Source organism: Pogona vitticeps, chromosome 2, assembly GCF_051106095.1.
Source record: "Pogona vitticeps strain Pit_001003342236 chromosome 2, PviZW2.1, whole genome shotgun sequence".
NCBI lineage: Eukaryota > Metazoa > Chordata > Lepidosauria > Squamata > Agamidae > Pogona > Pogona vitticeps.
The window spans coordinates 270,273,595-270,295,912 of NC_135784.1; the positions used below are offsets into that span (position 1 = coordinate 270,273,595).

The 22,318-nt window shown below is 40.3% G+C and overlaps 1 protein-coding gene and 1 long non-coding RNA gene across 32 annotated transcripts in view; one reads left to right on the forward strand and one right to left on the reverse strand.

Annotated features, from left to right (window-relative positions):
* MEF2C (myocyte enhancer factor 2C) overlaps positions 1-7,853 on the forward strand; it is a 229,420-nt gene extending 221,567 nt beyond the window's left edge. For 27 of the 31 annotated variants that reach the window (XM_072992555.2, XM_020783761.3, XM_072992554.2 and 24 more), the window contains one exon: positions 1,338-7,853. In XM_072992555.2, coding sequence (XP_072848656.1) covers positions 1,338-1,659 — 322 coding nt within the window. In that variant the 3' untranslated portion in view covers positions 1,660-7,853. The remainder of the gene's footprint in view (positions 1-1,337) is intronic. The other 4 variants (XM_078386380.1, XM_072992569.2, XM_072992570.2 and 1 more) reach the window with 1 other exon arrangement.
* Positions 4,436-22,318, reverse strand: part of LOC144587045 (uncharacterized) — a 59,366-nt gene continuing 41,483 nt past the window's right edge. Inside the window, exon 2 of the long non-coding RNA XR_013542207.1 lies at positions 4,436-16,914. This is a non-coding gene — a long non-coding RNA (uncharacterized LOC144587045). The remainder of the gene's footprint in view (positions 16,915-22,318) is intronic.

Below are 22,318 nucleotides of genomic sequence, written 5' to 3' on the forward strand. Positions count from 1 at the left end.
GTGGTTTAGCATTTTGTCCAAATCAGGCCAGTTACTACTACTGCTTCCTTTTTTTTATTTACCTTTGCTCACCAGGGATCTGACACTGAATTTCCCACATCCTGCCTAATGCTGATCTTTTGAGGGCACTAGAGAGTTCAAAGGGCTGATCTATATGGTTATAATGTGTCAAGGTTTGGGCTTATTTACATATGTCTAGAGAATTTCCATATACAGTAGGACCCCCATATCCATGGAGAAATCTGTTTCACAATCTACTGCAAATGCCTGGATCCATGGGTTCTAGTGAGCCTTATATACAACATATAAGGAGGCAGGACAAAGACCACAAGGCCTTGTATGTTGTATATAGGGCTGTGGTAAACCGCAGACAACTGAAACTGCAAATCCCAATCATTGAATACAGGGCTTCTACTGTATTCTGAAAGGCTGACACATTGTTATAAAAGTGTCCCTAATTTTGATGCATCCTTACTCATCCTATCTTCAAGGGGACTTGATCAATTGCAATTCTGGCAACTATCAAAAGATTCACAAGGCCTTGAAGAAAGAAATTTGACTTGTGGTCCATTCACTTTTTTAAAAAGTCTTCTATGAATCAGGCCTAAATACGTACCTCATGTGCATCTGGGAGTAACAGTTCCAAACTAGGCTATTGGATAGCAGTGTTTCAAAAGCATGAAGGTATGCATGCAGAGATGCAGTTATCAATTACAAAAGAAGTTTTAAAATGGCAAAATGTAGCTGCACAATTATTTTGTTGCAGGACATCAAAGAGAAGCTGAATCTTGCCTGCAATCCTTATGCACATAACAGAAGAAATCCAGAGTCTTGAAAAGTTAGTTGTCTGGAGTATGACTCTCAAAATTCCCCAACCAGCTCCCAAGGGGTCAGGGTGGAACTGAATGTCAGATATCCAGGACAAGTCCTGGCTCAAGAAAGAAAATGAATTGACTTGATTTGTATGAAATGTCTAGTCCAAAAAACTAGTATGGGCTGAAATCTAGTAGTAAGTCCACTCATTGACTCAGTAGAGATTTTGTGATTCAACATCTATGTAAGTTCAATAGATTCAATGGCCTTGCTTTAGTTTTTGCTGCTGGATTTCAGCCATGGAGCCATAATCCAGAAAGCTAACTCTGAGTAAATCATGAAAGGCTATCACAGGAGAGATGTCTACTCAGTTATTCCTCACATCTATGAGGAATATCTCTCCCTTTCTTAGCATGCTATGCTGGGATTGGTTTGAATCTATTGGTTGATTGGTTTTGTGTAAGTGTGCATTTCCGGGGGCTCTGCCTCCTCCATCTGTAACTGGGTTTCCTTTCCTCCTACAGAGCTTGCACTAGCACTCATTTATCTCAGAATACAAATCTCTCCCTGCCTTCTACTCAAAGCCTCAACATCAAGTCAGAACCTGTTTCTCCTCCTAGAGACCGTACCACCACACCATCGAGATACCCACAGCACACGCGCCACGAGGCGGGAAGATCCCCTGTTGACAGCTTGAGCAGCTGTAGTAGTTCATATGATGGAAGCGACAGAGAGGATCACCGGAACGAATTCCACTCTCCCATTGGACTCACCAGACCGTCGCCGGACGAACGGGAAAGTCCCTCTGTGAAGCGCATGCGGCTCTCTGAAGGATGGGCAACATGATAGCATTATTAGCTATTAGGGTTTTTTTCCTTGCAGTGTGTGTGTGTGTGTGTGTGTGCTATACCTTAATGGGAAATAGGGAGGGGGGGTCGATATGCATTCTATGTGCTGTGTGTTGGGGGGGAAGTCAGGTACTCTGTTTTGTAAAAGTACTTTTAAATTGCCTCAGTGATACCATATTAAAGATAAACAGCAACGGCTGAGATAAGCTTCGCACTTGAATTGTACAACAGAACACTTGTACAAAATAGGTTTTAAAGTTAACTTCTTTTCACTGTTGTGCTCCCTTGCAAAATGTATGTTACAATAGGTAGTGTCATGTTGCAGGTTCAACGTTATTTACATGTAAATAGACAAAAAAATTAATAAAAGGAAACATTTGCCCGGTGTGGCAGATCTTTACTGAGAGAGAAAACGGCTGTTATGCAACATATAGAAAATGTATAGAAATTTTGGGAGACCCAGAAATTGGGTGACCAAGAAAAAGGAAAAAAAAAAGAAGAATCTAGGTCACCCAATGCATCTGAAATGCTCACAGATGTGTTGGCATATCAATGGAGTATGGCACTCAGTTAAACGGATCAAAAACATTTAAAAGAGGACCATACTTTAAACAAAAAAATTTAGTTTGAAGATTAACCTATTTAATTTTTTTAAATAAAATCTGGGTCTGCATCACTTATTAAATAAAAATATAAAAATATGTAAATTACATTTTTCCTTATTTTCATATTAAAAAGTAAGACAGTTCATTGTGGCTTTTTGTAGTCTACTTAAGCCAAAATGTGGTTTTCTCCCTTCATTGCTTCACCATATTTTAAACAGCCCTAAAAGAAACAAAAAGGGGACTTTTTATGTATAGAAAGCACTACCCTAAGCCATGAAGAACTCCATGCTTTGCTAACCAAGATAACTGTTTTCTCTTTGCAAAGGTTTTTTTGAAATGTGTATTTCTAATTATATAAAATATTAAGAATCTTTTAAAAAAATCTGTGAAATTAACATGCTTGTGTATAGCTTTCTAATATATATAATAATGATGGTAATAGCAGAAGTTTTTGTTAGTGGGGGAATTATATTTGTGCAGTTGCACATTTAAGTAACTATTTTTCCTTTTGTTTTTTCTTCTAATCTACATACATTTTACTGAATCAATCAGCTGTTGAAGGCTAATCTGTAAAAGATTGGAATCTTCCCTTTCTATAGCAGCCCATATAATCTTAATACATCTGTAATCAATTTTGTGATCCGTTGTATATACTGATTACTTCCATCATAGTGGTCTATGCAGTTGACCATGTTTAAGGCCCCTTTCTTACCTCATTTATGTCTTGCGTATCTTGAGGCTTTTTGCCATTTAGCCTGGCTCAGCTTTGTCCTCATACCATTAATTTATCAAAACTGACATGTTTTTCTTATTTGCTCTTATAGGCAACTTGGAGAGATCCCATGTTTCCCAAAACATGGAAGTGTAGGGGAGCAGCCTTCAGAGTGAAGGTGATGGTAAAAAAAATTGTGAGAAATTGTCCAAAAATGGATAGCCCAGAACAAAAATGCTTTTACTCCCAGATATAATTAGTTTCACGTTTTTGAGAGTTTAGATAAAATAATGGCTGACGGGAACAGAAAACTCAACCACCAGTTCAAAAACTCAGGATGTCTATGGCCAGAATTCAGGTGTGTATTTCCACCATAATCTACTACTGCCAGAACTTGTGGCCCCTCATGCACCATTAAAAAAAAAACCCTATGGGTTTCTATTCTATTTCATTAGAATAGAAGCCCTCATTCCATGGAGCCCTAGAACTGGAACAGGGGAATGAGAAAGTCCTAGCTTTGCCAATTTGGGAAACAGAAGTAGATTGTTGGATCTTGGCCTATAAATTTCTGGTTGCTGGTTCCTGAGGGCTGATTCACACATACAGTACATGTGCATCCCTTTCAGTGCAATCCTATATATCATTACTCAGAAAGAAGTCCCACTGAGCTATCTGGGGCTCGCTCCGAGGTAAGTGAACACAGGATTGCAGCCTTAGTCTCTCATCACTTTGCTCTTCAGTGTACAGTGACTCAAAATTGAATGGATAAATAACTTCCCATGAAAAGCACTGTGTTTGAGTTGACACTATAGCCCTATTCAGGTATTGAGTGAAAGGGTTAGCCTTAGTGGGGGAACAGGTTAGCCCAGCCCTCTTTTGTCCTGTCTCTTTTGTGTGGAGAGAGAGATCTGAAGAAGGCAGCAGTGTCTATACATAGTGTCTCTCCCCAAGTCCCGTGATTTTTTCAGGTTTTCTGATTGCGTCAAGAGCCACCATGGATAGAGACTGCTTTCCTTGGCCCTTCATGTGGGAAAACTGGGGGAAAGGGGCAGGACTAGCTTGCTCTGTTTACTCACAGCTTAAGATTAACTGTTCCATCTAACAGCTGAATAGGCCTAATGTGCCATGGTGAGGATCATCCAGGTCTAATCCAAACCCAGTATTACATGCGCCATTCAAATATGACTTCTTTTGTCATAATTAATTACAAAAGATGTCCTTACGTTCCAGTTGGTTTCTGCAGAAAATCACCACTGTTGTCATAGATCTCAGGGTTTCATGAACATGCTGTAACAAAATAATCTGAATAGTTTGTAGAGAACTGTTGTGCAGTGCATTATATCCAAATCCATATTTTTCATTACATGAGGTCATTTTTGAGCTGGTGGATGAAGCATGAGGAGTAAGTAAATAATTTCCTCTCCATCCATTGTCCACCTAGCAGTCTTTTAATGTTATTTTTATCTTTTGGAAAATCAATTACTTCTCTCTGGATTGCCCTTCATACATTCTTCAATAGTCACACAATTTCTTTATAACTAATACATCACAGCACAAAAGTTAGTGCTGTTTGTTTTAAATGCATCCCACCCAGCTCCATGTCAAATGTAAAAGACAAGCAATTAGCGGTTAGTTAATTTTCTTCCACTTTTCTGTCTCAAGAGACAGAGAGAATGAAGTGTATCAAGAAGCCCTTTTCCCCCACTTCCAAATGTGTAGATAGATACTGCCTGTAGCTTTTCAGTACTTGGTACCATATAGCTCTGTGCAGAGTTAAAATGGCTTTATACATTTGAGGCTTGGAACTTAATGTTCTGAAAAGCCCTTGAATCCCCCATTCTGATGAGCTGATAGATTTCTAAAATGCAGTACATTTTATTTCTTGGAAAAAACAGAGGTCAGAAGGGTGAGGTGGATGAAATAGGAGGTGTTTTTAGTATTTCAGCAACATAAGACAGGTGGTGATGATGATGCTGTTCCCCAAATCATCTCCCTCCTAAATAGGCCTATTGCTAGTATTTAAAAAATTGACTGGATTAACGTTTTAGGCTGCAACTCCTAGAAGGCCCCAGCTCCTAGAGAGGAAGATTCTTGGAACTGCAGTTGAGAATTTTTTCATTTCCAAACTCTCATTGGAGGGTTACCTGCTATTTATTATGTGTCAATAAACATAGTTCCTCTGCATTGCTGATTTGCTCAGCTATGTTTTCACAGGGTCACCAGTGAGAATCACACTCTGACTTTTAGGTGGCACATCCATCTGGCATTGGGGATAGATTTTAACAGTTAACTTTAGAAACTGTTGTGTTTTTTTTAGTTGATACCTCCTGCTATAAATGATGATAAGGTTTTGTCCACTTTTCATTATCACAGTGACAGGCATGAACCGTATATATGAAGCTTGCCATGTGCCTCTTGGTTCTTCCATGACACTTACTTGCATGTATACTACATGCCGCCTGCATGTCAACCTACTCTCCCAGCCATAGCTTCATAGTTTGTGTTGTGGTGGCGCCTCAGCAGTTGCTCTGATCCATCCTGAATATTCATTGGCTGACACAGAAAACCTCGAGGAGCCTGCTGAAACCAGGTCATGACCACACCTATTTTGTAGTGCCTACAGGTGGCTAATAAAAGATACGCACACATTAAAAGAAAGTGAGAATGGGGCCGGTTACTGATTTTTTTGAACCACCAGTCAAGTTTCCAAATTATTTCCCTCACTTAGACATGTACTAATATCCACATTCTCCATTTGAGAACAGACAATTTTGACGTGTCTTAAATATGCAAATATGTCACAACGTACCATGTCATTTTTTTAAGAAAAAAGAAAGAGAAAGAATATTTGGCTTTTCATTATTATTAAAAGTAATTTGTCAATGGGGCTGGTGGAGTCAGTCTTCTGACTTTGAAGTATAGCCATATGACTAGTTTACCTTAACGTTGCCTCAATTACACAAGAAAAAAACAACACTTGATTTTCTCAAGGGGAGTGATGTTATAATGGTTGTTACCACATTGTACCTTGCACAGTTGGTACAATGGGTGCAAACTCCTGTAACTAGACTAGGCAAACTCTTACAGTTGCAGTTTCGGGGATTTTATAGAGCCAGAGAACTGAAGCATGTAAAAATGGACACCATTTTTCCCTCCTCCTTCTGCTACTGAATTAGAGGGGGGAGAAAGTTAGGGTTAGTTCATAATTGTAAATGGAATTAATTAATAAAGAAGCACAACTTTTAATTGTGATGTCGCTTTCTAGAACCTTTAGCTGTCAATCTTTAGCTGTTCCTTTTATCTGTACCTTAAGCATCTGTTGCATTTACAAAGCTACTTTTTGGGCTTATTGTGTGATCCTTTTATATTTAAGCAGTTTGGGGCAGCGCCTCAAAAAGAATGAAGACTTTATTCAACCCAGGCAGTACAAAGTTGTAGGCAACGTGAGGTCCTTGGAAAAGGTGTCTTCTCGCTTCCTTGTTAAAAAGTTAAGTTGATCCTTGTTGGAAAGGGCTTGTTGATGAGCTTATCAAAACTAATTGCTGGTGACAATGATATGATATACACCAGCCTTCCCTAAATTATGCAGTGCCCTTCAGATACTTTGACTATAGCCTCCATTGTCCCCAGAAAATGTGGTCTCTGCTTGATGGGACTTGTAGTCTGAAGCATCTGATGGGTGCCAGGTGGGCAAAGCTGATGATATACACAATCTGCACAAATTTGTATATTGTATGCATTGATGCCTTTCCCGGTGAAGCTTTTTTTAAAAAAAATCATTTTGATGTTTTTTCAAACTTGTTTTTGTAACCAAATTGTTTCTATTTTCCCCAGAAGTGGAATTTGAAATTTTTAAATGATTAATATAAAGATAGCTGCTGTTTCTCGAACTTTTTTTCAGGCAAAGCAAAAGGCAAGAATAAAACAACTACTATGCTGTTTTCGAGAATGTCAAGAAACCCTTTTGATTATTTCCTTTTGTCTTCGCCTATATACCCATCTTCCTGGTAGACACAACAATGTGGTTTTGTTTTCTTTCTCTGCTCCTTCCCCCAGAAGGCAAATGCTTTGTCTATGTTTCCCAAAAAGCCACATGAAACCTCAATAAAGGCTCTTGCCTAAAACACAACAGATTTTCATCTACTCCCGTTTTATGCCATCTGCAGTGATGTCCTCACTTCTGTGGCCTCAATTTCCTACCATTACGGGTCCCATGACAAGACTGATGGGGTATTGGTGTCGGTTGAGAATCCTTCACTATCAAACTTATAATAGGTTTTTCTGAATATATTTTAACCAAAGATGTGGAGCAATCCAAGTCTAGAACTACGTTCTGTGTCAAATTCTCTGCTTGATTATAAGCTTAACCGGGTAATTTAGTGTTGCTGTCCCTGTTCATACCTCAGACTGACTGGTACCTCAATTTGATTCCAAGAGGTTGGCACAAAGACAATGAAACTCGCATCATCATTGTCCACTCCAGAGTCACTCATGTAGGCCCGACTTATGCCATAAACCATTTGACTTGGATTGCTTCAGATGATTTGCTTCTTTTTTTTCTGGGGATTTGTTTTGATTAAATCAGTGAAATAATTGGGAAATCATCCTGTAAATGGGGGCATACAAGCATTTTGCAAGAAATAGTATACTTAGAGGCTCACAGCGGCATAAGCTGGACTTTGTCGCCACTAGATGACGAGACATTATAGCTAAGTTAAAATCACATCTGTGTATCTCAAGGGACAATTCAGCTGCCTGTAGTGAACAAAAATATAAGATAAAATGAGAAAATTTCAAATGTTTCTCCTGCTGGACATAAGGTATAATTTGTATTTTGCAGCCAAAAAAGTAAAGTTACTGGCTTTCTTAGTGAAACAGTGTCTCTGGTGCATTTATTTTGAAGTCAGTGAAGTTGCATGCAGCTATTCAGATATCCCAGTGCATGCTCAGTGTTGTCCTGCCAGACCTCGAGTTCCTGCTTGTAACTTTTAGGTCTCGAATATCAGGACACAAATATGAACAGTCCATTTGCTGCCTTTGTCTCCATGGCAGTTTTAACTCAAAGAAAAGGGGGGGAAAACTGACTGGACCATTAAAGGCATAGAACCACCTTAAAACTACAAATGGAGTCTTCAAGACTTGGCCTCTTGGCTATCTTTCAATTCCTTTGTTGGATTTTGATTCCATTCTGTAGAAAATATCTATTTTTAATTATAACTTGGACCCAATAGAAAAAAACATAATGCAGAACTGCCACTTCTGAGCCATATTGGTAAAATATATTCTAATTAATGAGCAAACATAAAGCAATTAAATAATGTAGAACTAAAATAGGTAATTCTTGTTAAAAAGATTCACAAGCTACATGAAAAGATTTTATGAGTGGTCCTTTACCTTAGCGTGCAACATGCTTCACCTAAAGTTGGTAGGGTGAGCCATCCCCCTGCTTCACCTCAGGCTGCAGGTATTTCAAAGGCCAAAGATGAAAGAATTGTTTTCTTCCCTGGGATGACTGCAAAGTAGATGGCAAGCAAGCCTTTCTGGGGAGAGCATACAGCTGGGGTGTCCTCAGGGATGGACACTCAAGTTACGGGACTCACAATCAAGTCGGACTTAAGTCACACTGGTAACTCAACTCAGATTTAACTTGGGGTTTCTTCAATGACTCAGACTCGACTTGCCCACCCCCTCCCTTTTTTTCTTGTTTTTAATAGGTACTCAGACTTGGGGCCAAAGACTCGGATTTAGGACTTGGACCAAAGACTTGCCAACATCCCTGGTTGTTTCTCTGAAAAGGGCACTCTCGCTTGCTTGCTCACTCATAATTGGACATTATTTGGTGGGGATATTTGAAGATAAACCTCAGAACGTTGTGCCTTTATTGGTCAACTCCAGGCCTCTAAACTGTGTCCAGAAATGGACTGGACACTGTTGTTGAGGTGTGCTGGTATTAATCTCAGCTTTACCGTGGATTTTTTTCATAACCCATTTCCTGGTGAAGGTTCCGTAGCTCAGTTTCCTGTCTCTAACAAGAGGTTTAACTAGACGACTGCAAACCTGCTCCAGCTCCATGATTCTAAGTCTTTCCTCAGTTTCCCTCCTTTTCGTCACAGCTTTCTTGGCAGGGTAGGCAGCAGAACGTCTAGAGATACTTTCAAGGAGGATGGATATAGATGCAAATTGGGACCAATCTGCATGTAAGAGACATGTCTACATTTGCATATGGACTTTCCTTGCATCTTTTCCATTCATAATCATGCTCCTCGAAACCAATGATGATAGGGATTCATGAAATAATATGGGCAAGAAGTAGAAAAACAGACAAAATCTGAATAAGCAAGCCAAGCTGTGTAGCCCACAAAAGCGTCATTTTTGCAAGAAGATGATATTCCTCTGTGCATCTTCCATTGTACAAGGCCCCAGGAAAGCAGTTATTTCCTTGCCTTTTCCTCTTTCTCTCTCCCCCCCCCCCCACACCATCTCCAAAAATCACTTTTACACCATATGCTCCATATACAACTATATTATTTTTATTTTTTTAATATATAGCTCAATATTTGTAATGAAAGGCTTCATTTGTTTCCCACTCATTAAAACGGCACTGATTTAATTACCTTCCTTAAACTCATGTTCTCATGTATGCTTTCATTCAGTAGTTTCATCTTTCTACCCTCCCCACCACACAGGGTTTTTTTTTTTTACCAGTGCCAGTGGTGGAAGAAGCAAAAGAACTAATTCTAGCAGCTAGTTCAGCAGTGCATTGTTCCAAACAGAATGTGGAAGTAGTAATTTCTAACTAACTTTGTACAAATTACCTTTTTAATTATTTTTTAAAAAGTGTACAACAGTGCAATGCAGCAGTGAGAACAAAGTTACTTGATGAAAATAGTTTTTTTCTAATTACTTTTAATATGTTGCTTTCTAAGGGCATTGCAGACACTTTAGAGGCTCTTTGGCACGAATTTTTGAAATTCTGATCCTGTACTCATCAATGTCATGTTTTCTAGAAGTAATGAAAAAACAAGGCACAGTGCAACAACAACAAAATACAGTTACTTTTTTTAAAGCACTCTAACAAATAACGGGCAAAAAAAAAAAAAGCCCAAGCATCCATGCTCCCTGAAGAGCATTTGTGACACTGGCACAGTGGTTAAACCGCTGTACTGCAGCCAAAACTGTGCTCACGACCTGGGGTTCAATCCCAGGTAGCCGGCTCAAGGTTGACTCAGCCTTCTATCCTTCCGAGGTCGGTAAAATGAGTACCCAGCTCACCGGGGGGGGGGGGGAATGTGTAGCCTGCATAATTAACTTGTAAACCCCCCAGAGAGTGCTTGAAGCACTATGGGGCAGTATATAAGCAGCACGCTTTGCTTTTGCTTTTTGCTTTTGCTTTTGCATGAATGAGAACTGAATGAATAGCATTCATTCTGAAGCAAAGGCACATCCCAGCTCTGATAACCCAACCTGGACTGATGCATTGCCAGGAAAATCCCAGGAAGCCAGTATGATGCAGTCCATGCTGAGGAGCCTTTCCCAGAAAAAAATGAGCTAGGAAGCTGTAACTGCCACACTATTCTACATACTCCCCCAGGAAGTCAAAGCACTTGCAACATCTGTCCTGCAGCTTCTTAAGCCCCTGCAAATAAAATTCTTCCGACTGCTGGTGTAACCACTCATTTGCAGCATTGGTTGCCTCCAGAACACTCCCAAATCGTTGTCCCTTTAGGTGTTTTTGAGTTTGGGGAACAGATCGTAGTCAGAAGGAGCAAAGTCAGGAGAATAGGGTGGATGGGGCATCATTTGAAAGCCTAAGGACGTCAGTTTTGCCATTGTTTCACCTGCAGTGTGTGACAAGGCCTTGTCATGCAACAGGATGACACCTTTGGAGAGCTTTCCTCTGTGTTTTTCCTTGATGTTTTGCCTCAGTTTCATCAATAAAGCACGGTAATATTTTGCATTGATGGTAGAATCCTGTTGGAGGTAGTCCATCAGCAGAACTCCCTTCTTACCCCAAAAAACTGTTGCTGTTTGCTTCTGCACGGACCTTTGCACTCGGAACTTCTTTGGCCTGGGAGAACCACTGTGCCTGCATTCCTTAGACTGTTCCTTTGTCTCAGGATCATAACAGTAGATCCATGTCTCATCACCAGTTACCAGTTTGCCCAGGAAATCTGACTCATTTCTTGCAAAATGTTCCAAAACAGCTACTGATGACTCCACACGTTTCCTCTTTTGTTTGGTTGTCCAAAGTTTGGGGATCCACTTTGCTGCCAGCTTTCTCATTTCCAAGCCGTTGTGAATAATGGCACCAAATCTCTCACATGATATTCTCAGATACATAGCAATACTTTTGGCTGATATTCGGAGGTCCTCCATGATCATGTAATGGATGGCTTTCACATTTGCAGGCACAGAGACAGAAACAGGCCTTCCACTGGGTTTCTCACTTTCAACACCAAAACGGCTAGTTTAAAAATTGACAACCCAACGTTTAACTGTTGCATATGAAGGGCCACTTTCACCCATAGTTTGTAACAATTCGTCATGGATCTGCTTTGCACCTTTCCCTTGGAGAAACAGGAACTTGATTATGGTCCTATGCTCTTCCACATTGAACTTTTCTGGAGGTGCCGCCATGTTCACTTTGGACCGGAAAATTAAAGTTAAGTTAAAATCATAGGTAGTTGATTTTTGCACTATTCAATATAGACAAATTGGCCAATACACCGTGCAATTTATAGCTTCCTAGCTCAATTTTTTTCTGGGTAAGGCTCAATACGTATCAGCACCCCCTCATACATGGCAGCTTCTCCATGGTGTGTTTAAGCTTCTCCAGTAGTCACAAGCAAAAATGAAAGCTTTCCTGAACTGCACCAAATTAGACTGCAGCCAGAGGGACAGAAGAAGCAGAGATGCTTATTGGCAGTGTGAATCTAGCTACCTACTTGCTGTGTTGTTTCCTAATAAGCAAGGATTTGTTTTGTAATGTGTGAGACTTCCTCTGTGATACACCCCCACTCCCTGCACACACAAACTCAGAGGACTTTTAGCTATTACGACTCAGTTGACAGTCATTCCTTTCATCCTCTGTTTGAAATGGCCCATTCAAGGGGAGATTTTGCACCTGAATCCACTGAATGGATGAACTCGTAAAGTTTTGTCATCTGGTAAATTTGCAGGGCAATTCCAGTTAGACCATTCCCCTGTTGCATTACTCCTTTATCTCGATACCTTCTCTTTTCTTGAAGGTATTCAATGTGGCAAGCATGGTTCTGTCTCTTGATCTTCACAAGAACCCTTCAAAGTAGATTAATCTGAGAGATAATGCTTGGCCAAACAGGATGAAGGCCCAGCATCACCCAGTGAGCTTCATGAATCTAGTAGTAGAGATCACTACATGGCTGGCAGTAGCAGATTAGAGCAGAGTTTGACCTCCAATTTCCTTGATCCCAACCAGAGAGTTCCAATTATTTGGCAGTATAGAAATGCAGTAGGGTAGTGGTGTGCACTTAACACAGTTTATAGACCATTCTGCTCTCCGTAGTGCTATTTTGTACTATTTTAAATATTCTTTAACTGAACTGTAGGTGAATTCTGATACAGAAGGCTACCACTCAAATGGTGGTATCCTGCATTGAGAACAGTCAGAAATGGAGGAGAGCTGCCATTATTTTTAAAATAGGGCCTTTAAAAAAGAACATTAGAAAAAGGTTGTTTGTTTTCTCTAATTTTTGAAATTTTAAAATAGCATAAAATAAGCATTTTAAGAAAGATTTTAAAAAAATATTTGCTCTTTTAGTTAAGTCTTCACATCTCAAATTCATTGTTTAATCTCATTATAGTTTGCAAGAAAAACCTAAAAGAATAAGTTAAATAATCTACTCCCACAGAGACACAAGACTACTTGTACTGTGATCAGTTTCATAATTCCTGTTCTGGTCGGTTAAACTTTGGAACAGCAATTTCATAACAGAAAGTATAACTAAAAATATGTTAAATTTTGAATAATTCACAGTAATGGTTGCATAAATGCTTCATTCAACAATCTGAAAAGCAGTTCTAAACATTATTGGAGTACGTAGCACTAAATTTCATAGGACTTCTGTCTGAAATACATTCAGCATTTCACTGAAACAAGTAACATGCAGTGGGCAGAGAATTATAGATAAGTAGCTCTACCATTAGATAGAGTGAAGCAACTGCCTTAGGCAGCGGTGTGCCCCTTCACAACCAGGAAGCAGTAAATCCCTCTGGAGACTCATTCACTCAAAGCTGGAATGTTTGTAGTCTGTGAAGCTGTTCTAATGACCAACCGAAAGCAAGCTAGTTTGCAAGTTGGGGACCTCTGGAAATCTCATGCTAGGATAATCAAAAGTCTTCTTCCTTTTCAGGACCCTCTGCTTCTAATTGTGAAGCTAGCATTTCATACAATGTGACCCACAGTCAGCCAAGTAAATGGAGGGTAGCAGTCTTGATATCTTAAGGTGGAATTAAAGGGGGAAATCATGTAAGGTGACATCTTTTTGCAAATAACATTATTAATAAAATACACAAGCCAAACAGACTTCATTTTCTCCCAACATGCTATTATGTTTTACCTCCACAAACCGAATTAGAGTAAACAATATAAATTTGCATTTATATATAGGTTAACATAGACAAATACAGTATGCATTCCATGTTATTCAGAGATAGCTGCCATGTAAAGGTTTTTCATTTAGTTCCATAAGATCTCATGTGGCCAAATGCAAAAAGGGAAAGCTCTCTTTCAATTTTAATAGTTGTGAAAAACAGGATGCTTCAGCAAGAGTATTTAGCTTGACAACATCTGTCAGAATTCCATCTTCCATACAGTTATTAACTGATGGCTCAGTTGTTTGGGTAGCTGACTGAAGAGCCAGATGTTAGGAGCCAGAGGTTGGGAGTTTGATTCACCAATGTGCCTCCTGCAAAAAGATCCAGCCTGTGTGGCCTTGGGCGAGCTGCACAGTCGCAGGAAAAGGGAATCGTAAACCACTTCTGAGTATACCTGGAAAATTCTGAAAAGGGTCACCATAAATCAGAATTGACTTGGCAAGTGGTTGTTGTTGTTGTGGTGGTGGTGGTGGTGGTGATGATGATGATGATCCCTGAACTCCTCTGACCTGTAAGAATTTGCAGCCCTCAATTGTAGCTTGCTCGGGTTGTCAGCTATAACCTAACTATCCGCCAGCTCTGTTAACATTCATCCTCTATGAAGGACCAACATTGTCATCAAACCTCATACCCTATCATCCAAGTGTCAACCCTGCCATCAACTCTTTCCATGAGATAATCTCATCTCTATCAACTCAACTCTATCCCCATGAGATAAAAGAGGAAGATGTGTTGGGCAGCAGGTAATGCGATACAAAAGCAAAGTGTTGCAGGAGAAATTGGTGTGTCATACGGGCTGCCCTGTATTCCCTAAATTAGCCTCCTTCCTTCAGGTGAAGTGGAAGATTCTGTCCCACCACCAGGGCTAGAGACAATTTCCACTATCACTCCAATGCGCATTTGTGTGTGGAATGGGAGTGGGTGCCATTCTGTTTTATGCCTCATGAAGCAAACTGTTCTGAGCCAACACTGCCCTTCATCTCAAAGCTTCCTTTGGTCCATGGGCATTGTTGTGCTTTTGCCTACCAACAAATCTACTTAGCACAGCTAGGGGTGCAGAAGCTGCTTCCCTCTTCCTTGTGACCATAGGACAGCAGGATGTAATCAGCACATGTCTCTTTATAGTTATTAATAAGGGTTGTGCACTGCATCCACCCAAAGAATAAAACATTAATCCAATCCGCACTGTGATTTCGCATCAGGAAAGAGCCTCGGGTGCTCACAGGGCAGAGCAGCACCCTCCACAGATCTCTCATGTTAACCTGTTACTTGTGTGGTTTCAAAGGTTAGAATTTAAAAATGATATGATCAAAAGCATGGAAAAGAAAATTGGAAGTGTCAATAGTATGGATAACATTAGGTCAGTGTTAAAGAAAAAGGAGGCTGATCCGATCACTCACCCCCTAAAGAAGCCCAAGGCCTCTCCTGCACACTTCAATCCCTGCAATGCTGAGGAGGCCACATTATCAGTAACTTGTACCCAGAAAATAATGCCACACTGTCAGTAACTTGTGCCAAGGAAACAAGAAGTTTCTTTGTTCGGGGGGCCATGCATAAATGTAGTTATAAATATCTGCCATATAGTCCCACTTTTATGTCTTAGGAACTGGACTTGTCCATGAAAACTCATATTAAAATATAGCAGTTAGTCTTTAAGGTGCCACAACGTTTTTTATCTTCTTTCTTTTTGCCTGATGTGCAGAAGGGTCTCTAAGTGAGGTCTGACTGTAGCAGCCACTCTGCATTTTTAAAGCTGTAAATGTTAAATGGGGAGTGTAGCAGGTGGCTTTGCTTTTTTCTTTCTTCTAAAAACTTTGTGACACCACTAGGAGTGAATATGGGTGTAGATGAATGCCTGTATTCTTGTGATTGGGTGAGAACCTTATTTTGAGATGTCTCTGATCACTGTCTGTCTCTCACCACTCTCTTTCTTTTTTGTTGACGCAGTTGTCTCAAGTGTCATAAAAGCTGTCTCCTGCTTTTTCTTGTGTTCTCTTGGCTAGAGAACTAGCCGAGGCTAGAAAAACATTTGTGGCAAATGTTTCTGCCAGAAATAATGCTGGTGATGTGTGCAATGCATCACACCTCATAGTTTTTCTGTGTCCCCATTTGCAAGAACAGAGGATTTCACTGAACTCTAGAAACAATCCAAAACTAGCATGGGCACAGAGAAGGATCAGGTTGGAGAATTTCCAAAAGGGGACTAGATGGCTCTGGTCAGGACAAGGGGAGGTGCCCATGTCCATTAATCACATTCCTCCCCCCTTACACACACACACACACACACACACACACACACACACACACACACACACACACACACACACACACACACACACACACACGGACAGACGGACGGACGGACGGACGGACGGACGGACGGACACATTGTTGCAGAGCTTTGAATTTTTTGTAAAATTCCTTTTCCTGTGCAGCAGAAGTACAGAGATCCACAGAAGAGAATAGCTACAAGTTCCTCAAAGTCCACCACTTTCTTATTGGTTGGCACTTAAAGTCTCAATAAGTCACTCTGAGACATTTGTAAGAGAAACAATAAAAACATTTATTTGCTTACAGTTACTTGAAATTACAGACTCGTTTTTACTGCTTTCTTTACTGCACACAACCAACTGAACTGATCAACAGCAAACTGACAACTATTACCAATAGACTAAAAAAAGGGGAAAGGCACTAAGAAACAAAGTGGTACTCTTTTTAAATTCAAAGGCTGGAAGGAGTGATTGGTTTGAGCTGGACAGATAATTACCTCAGCTCAGAAAAAACCTCCTGGTCAAACTAACTACTGGGAGCATGTAAGTTTGCAAATAAAACTCCAACACATACATCAAGGAAAGATGCAGAGGATGCCCCATGAATTTAGAAAGATCCATTCCTTTTATTTTCTCATCATTGTGTTCTGGTGTAGCCACTGCTGCCTCTATACGAGTAGCAGATGCAGTGGTTGGGAAACAATACTGTGCAGCTGCTTCTGTATATTCACTTTTCCTGCACTGTTGTTCATTGATGGAATTGTCCAGTTCTTTACAACGTGAATGCTGCTCTCTCTGTATAATTGGAACACATGGCCTCGACAAACCCCTTTTATTTAAATCTTGCTATCATATTATATTGCACCTGATATGACCTATTGTTTTCTGTTCTGGGAGGAGCCGCTCAGCTGGGCGTTAATGACCATCAGTCCTCCATTGTTTCACAATGGCTGCTCATTTCTTGGGTTTCTGGTTCTCACTGATTACCATGTTTGAAGATGTGTCATCTAATTAAGTAGGGAGGGGAAACGCTGGAGAAAATTAGAGAGAAACATAATACCAGTTAGAAGAGGGTTCTACAACCAGATGGAAATGAGTAAGTTGGAATGCGCAGAAACTTGATTAAAAGAAGAAATCATGCTGGAAGTTATTATTAAAAGATCCCACAAGGAACCACTTGATAATGAGTGAGCTGTTCAAGAACATTTCCCTGTTTCAGTGATCTGAGACTCAACCTTATCATGGACACTGTGATGAAGACTGCACTCCATGGGTGAAGGGAGACCTCCCTTCACCTGCCCCATCTGGCCCAGCTTTGAGATTGGGTTAGGGAAAAATGAACAAGAGGAAGATGGAGGATACATCCACTAGAGCTGCACTGAACACCTTGCTAGCATCTCCTTTCCTTTGCAGGAGATCAGCAACAGTGTTCAAGCTATAGAACCAGAGAGAGAGAGAGAGAGAGAGAGAGAGAGAGAGAGAGCATCATAGAGGCCTGATCTGCCCCCGTGATCCAGGTAAACCTGACCTCTGTCTGGTAAATGTTTGAGTCAGAGACCTAGCTAACTGGGCTCTGGGTAGACATGTCCTCCACTGCCTCAGAGATTGATACATACTGACCACCTTTCCTCTGTTCTTCTTGGTGGCTTGGTTTACTGGCCACATGGCAGTAGACCAAGCTGTTAACTAATCTTAGGAAGTTTAGGGAAAGGATTCTTTCTCTAAATGTGTTGCTGTGGGGCAAAGCCAGTTACCTCACCCTAATTATGCCCCCACTTCCTCAACCACTTTGCCTTACCTTTGATTTCGGGCCAGAGAGCTAGGCTAAAGTTTGCATCTTATTTGTCATATGACATTAGAATGGAAGCAGAGGTTGATTTATGTTACGAGTATCTTTGACTCATTCTGGATCTTTTTTTAGGGGCTGCATATGGTTGGTAGAAGAGACCAGAGGGCTGGGGAGAAGGAAGGAAGCCAGAGAGAGTCTTCTGAATTAATCATCTTGGTCTGAAATATCTATCTATGAATTCATCTCAGTACCTATAGGTATTAACTTATATTAATAAAAAGCAGAGCTTTTGTGTAAAAGGATTTACACAAATTAAACCAGGAAGAAATTAGCAGGGATGCGGCATTAAAAAAAATGCTTCAAATATGCAAGCTTTAGTATGGGAATCAATCAGGCTTCTAGGCATGTGTAGATTTACTTCTATTGAAAATCCCATCCAGCCTACACCAAACTGTGGCAATCTGGAAGTATCTGCTTTCCAAATGACTAGAAAGGTCTGTATTTATATGAACATCATTGGTACTGACTGGCACAAGAAGGCCTGTAAACAGTGGGGAAAATGTGTCCCTCCAGATGTTCAGCTACATCACTCAACAGCCCTTGCTGGCATACCTAGTGGTGAGGCTAAACTGGGTTGTGGTATCGATAGCAACAAATTTATGGTTACCTGTTGCCCATCCTTCAACCTGATATTACAAAAGCATTTGCTTTCTCCCAGGCTGTAAGAAAATTGAACTTGGCCTTGTCTCATGGAATCTGCTGGCTAAGTCAGAATCATATATAAAAAGCTGTTCCTTATTTGTATGGATGTGCATAGATGTTTACAACTCTTGTGTGCTGCCCCGTAACAGTCAGTGGCTTACAGTAAACAATCTTAAAAACAATTCCAGCATGAAAGAAAACATCATGCCATATAATGAAAGACACCATAGGTCCAAAAGAGAAGAAAACAAAATGTTACAGAATCCCAGACTTAGAACACACAGTTCAAAATGCATGGTCCCAAAATAAAATCCTGCTTTCAACAGTGCCTTTACTGGATAACTAAAAAGTTATGAATAATACAAGTGTTTTGTTTTTCCAACATCATCAGATAAAGATGCTATAAAACTTGGAGCTAAAGCAGAAAGTCCAAACGCAGTGATAGTTATGAAGCCCATGATTCCAGCCAGGGAGACAAAATTAAGTTTTAGATTCCACTTAAGAGAGCAGTGACAAAGGTATCAATGTATAGGTTATTCATCACATTGAAGATAAGAGCTCCTCGTGCAGAGCTACCTTTACGTGGATTACTTGACAAACATTGGTGAACAGCAAAGAGTGTTCCAAAGGCCACAAGGATAGTACCAAGAAACTCCCTCTGGGAAATCTATTCCATAACCAGAAATGGAAAATTTTACTTTTCAGAATTACAACTCAGTGGTCAAAATCCTCTTGTGTATGTATGTATGTATGTATGTATGTATGTATGTATGTATGTATGTATGTATGTATGTGTTTGTTTGTTTGTTTGTTTGTTTGTTTGTTTGTTTATTTATTTATTTATTTATTTATTTATTTATTTATTTATTTATTTATTTATTTATATCCCGCCCATCTGGTCTGGTCGACCACTCTGGGCAGCTTCCAATAAAAGTATTTATAGTAAAACATAGCTACACAAATGGCATAACTGATGGAAGTGAATTCCCCAAAGTTAAGAAGTCACTATAGGTAATAACAGTGCACATGGAGTTCTACAACTTAATATGCAACCAATATAGTCTATAGTGATTTCTTAACTTGGTGCACATTTTGCACTGTTTGTGCTATACCAGCATAACTAGGTAAGAAAATTGCAGTCAGTATGCTTGTCCTCCTCATCTAGAGGTTGGAAACATTACTTTTTTGGACTATAGCTATGACCACATAAATACTGGCTGTGAGGTTTCAGGAACTGTGAGCCCAAAAAGTTATTTTTCCCATCTTTGTCCACAAGCACACAAAAGACTTACAGTATTCATTCTGAGGAATTAAATTGCTGTAGAATGAAAATGTTGTAATGCGAAATAAAAAAAGCCCATAGAAACGCATTAAAACCTGATTAATGCGTTCCTATGGGCTTGAAACTCACCGTCAAGCAAAGATCCTCCATAGGGTGGCCATTTTCACTGCCCGTGCAGCGAGGAATCCGTCCCAGAAAAGAGCGAGGAGCCATTTTTTATTACCCAGCGGCCATTTTGAAACCACAGATCAGCTGGCCAAAAATCATTGTTTTGCGAGAATCGCAAAGTGAAAAAACCCCATTTAAAACATTGTAAAGCGATCGTAGACGAATCTGAGCATCATAATCTGGAAAAGTAATGTTTCTGGAATTGTGATCCTCATGGTTAGAAGCGGCATCAAGCTATATAGCACATTGCTGGATAGCTCAGTCATTTAGGCATCTGACTGCGGAGCCAGAGATTGGAAATTCAGTTCCCTACTGTGCCTTCTTGAGAGGGGCTGGACTCGATGATCCATAGGGTCCCTTCCAGCTCTTCAGTTCAAAGGTCATTATTATTAAAGGACATGACAGCTGATGGCCAAGAAGCAAAATTAAGAAGTGGTATTGTATTATGCAGCTCGCTCTATCACTCTTCTTTGTCTGTCTGCCCTTATTGATCCTCTGTGACCTTCTCTCTTTTCCCCAGCTATGGTCATTGGTAGCAATCGGCAAAGCTTGATATCCACAGGAGTCCACAGATTTTGAAGGATCCATTAAACTATGTCCATACTGTAGCCATTCCCTGATCCACTGCTTGTACAGTATATAAATACGTATATAGTCTGGAACTCCTGGGTCTCTGTGACTGCCTTCAAGGCTTGCCAGAGTACAACATGGAAACTTCAGATATCTCAAGGCAACAAATATGAGTGAAGATGGTGCACCTCCTCTGTTGTTCCTCCACCTTGTGTTTGCCTCCTTTCTTTTGGAGAAAAGCAGAATCTGGACAAAATTAAAGTTTTGGACTACCAGAATCTCTCATCCAGCACAGGAAATTTGGGCGATGATAGTCTCCAAAATTAACACTGTCCAAGCTCTGGAAGTGAGGATGCATTGCAACACGTTGTTGCAAGTCCCACTTACCTAGCCACAACTTTCAAAAAGCAGTGCAGTGGTGGCCAAGATGTCAGGGTTCATGCACTGGGACTTTCTGATTAGTGGAGATGCTCCTATCATACACATACACAGAGAGAGGCTTCCATGTTCACTGGGAACAATATTGTTATTTCCCAGGAACAATGTATTTCTGTAAGCTATCTCAAATATTTTGGAGTGATTTGGTCACAAACAGGCAAGATTCGTTAGCCATACAAAAGGCCTGTTCCTGGTAAAGGTGCGATCCATTGATATTAATCAGTGCAGCTGCCTGCCTTTTTTGACTCCCTTTAAAGGTATGGCTATGGGGGCTGTCATGTATTTCAAGAATGTCTAATGACATCAACACATTGTCTTGGCAAGAGCTTCTTTCAGACTGGTTCCTTCTCTGACAACCTTTCTAAGCATTGAAAGAGGCAATGAGAACTCCTTTTCTTTTCCCGGAGTAGCTTACCTGTCAGTATGGGGGAAGGCTCGGATGTATGTTATGACATTATTCCACTGTTTGTATTATCTCCACTTCCCAAGTTTCACACTGTCACAATGCCATGCCAGCTTTGAATATAATCGTGTGCTTTTCTCAGTGTGCAGTTACATTAATAACCTTTCTGTTTTGATAGATTTGCTGGAGAAAATTTGAGGTTGGTAATCGTCTCGATAAAGCCCATCCTGCCCTCTCCCCCCTCGGGTTCAGCTCCCGTGAGGCAGAACAATGATGGCGTTCACACAGCTGCTGCAGCTACACCTCCACCATTTTAAATAATCCTTTTGCCGTATCTGAAGGCAGCTCATTCCATATTTGTGTGGCACCGATAAGGAGATGTTGAAGGGTTTGGCGTTGTGGTTATGCATGCACGACTGAATGCCAAAAGACAATGGCAAGGTTTGACTGGGTGATTATCTTTGTTCACAGTTTTCAAAGAAGTCTGAGATTGTGATCCTAAGCACATTTCTTAGGGAGTAAATGTCAATCACATTAAACTCTGTGGAAAAGAGGGGCTCTGTTGACTCCCTCAATGCCCAGGTTTCCTTGCATTATTTTAAAGGGCATTTTAAAGTTAATTTTCCTTTGATGGGCTTGTTTATGAGGACTGCTCTTTTTGTCACTAGTTGATGGCTTAATTCTATGTTCATTTCTCTTGTTTCGCTTTGCTGAAAAATATTCATTACCTCATTCAGACATCTGTTCTACAAAGGAGGACTATAAATGTGAATGAGAACACACAAGCAAAGTTAGGGTGTGACTACACTGCAACAGAAATGTGAATTCACTTGCATTCACTCAGTGTGAAGACACTGGAAAATTTGGGTCTGTTCAATTTAGATAGAAATAGAACTGCAGTTCTATTTACAGCCTGGCAGGTGGCGCTATTCAAAAAATCGTATTAACAAGGAGTGATGGCTCCTTCCACTTTCATTTTCCTCTATTGTTATTTCCTGACATGGAACTTTGCTCTCCATTCTTAATGCTGTTAAAATCATTGTCGTCATCATAGAGCTACATAAAAGTAATACTAGGACCAGC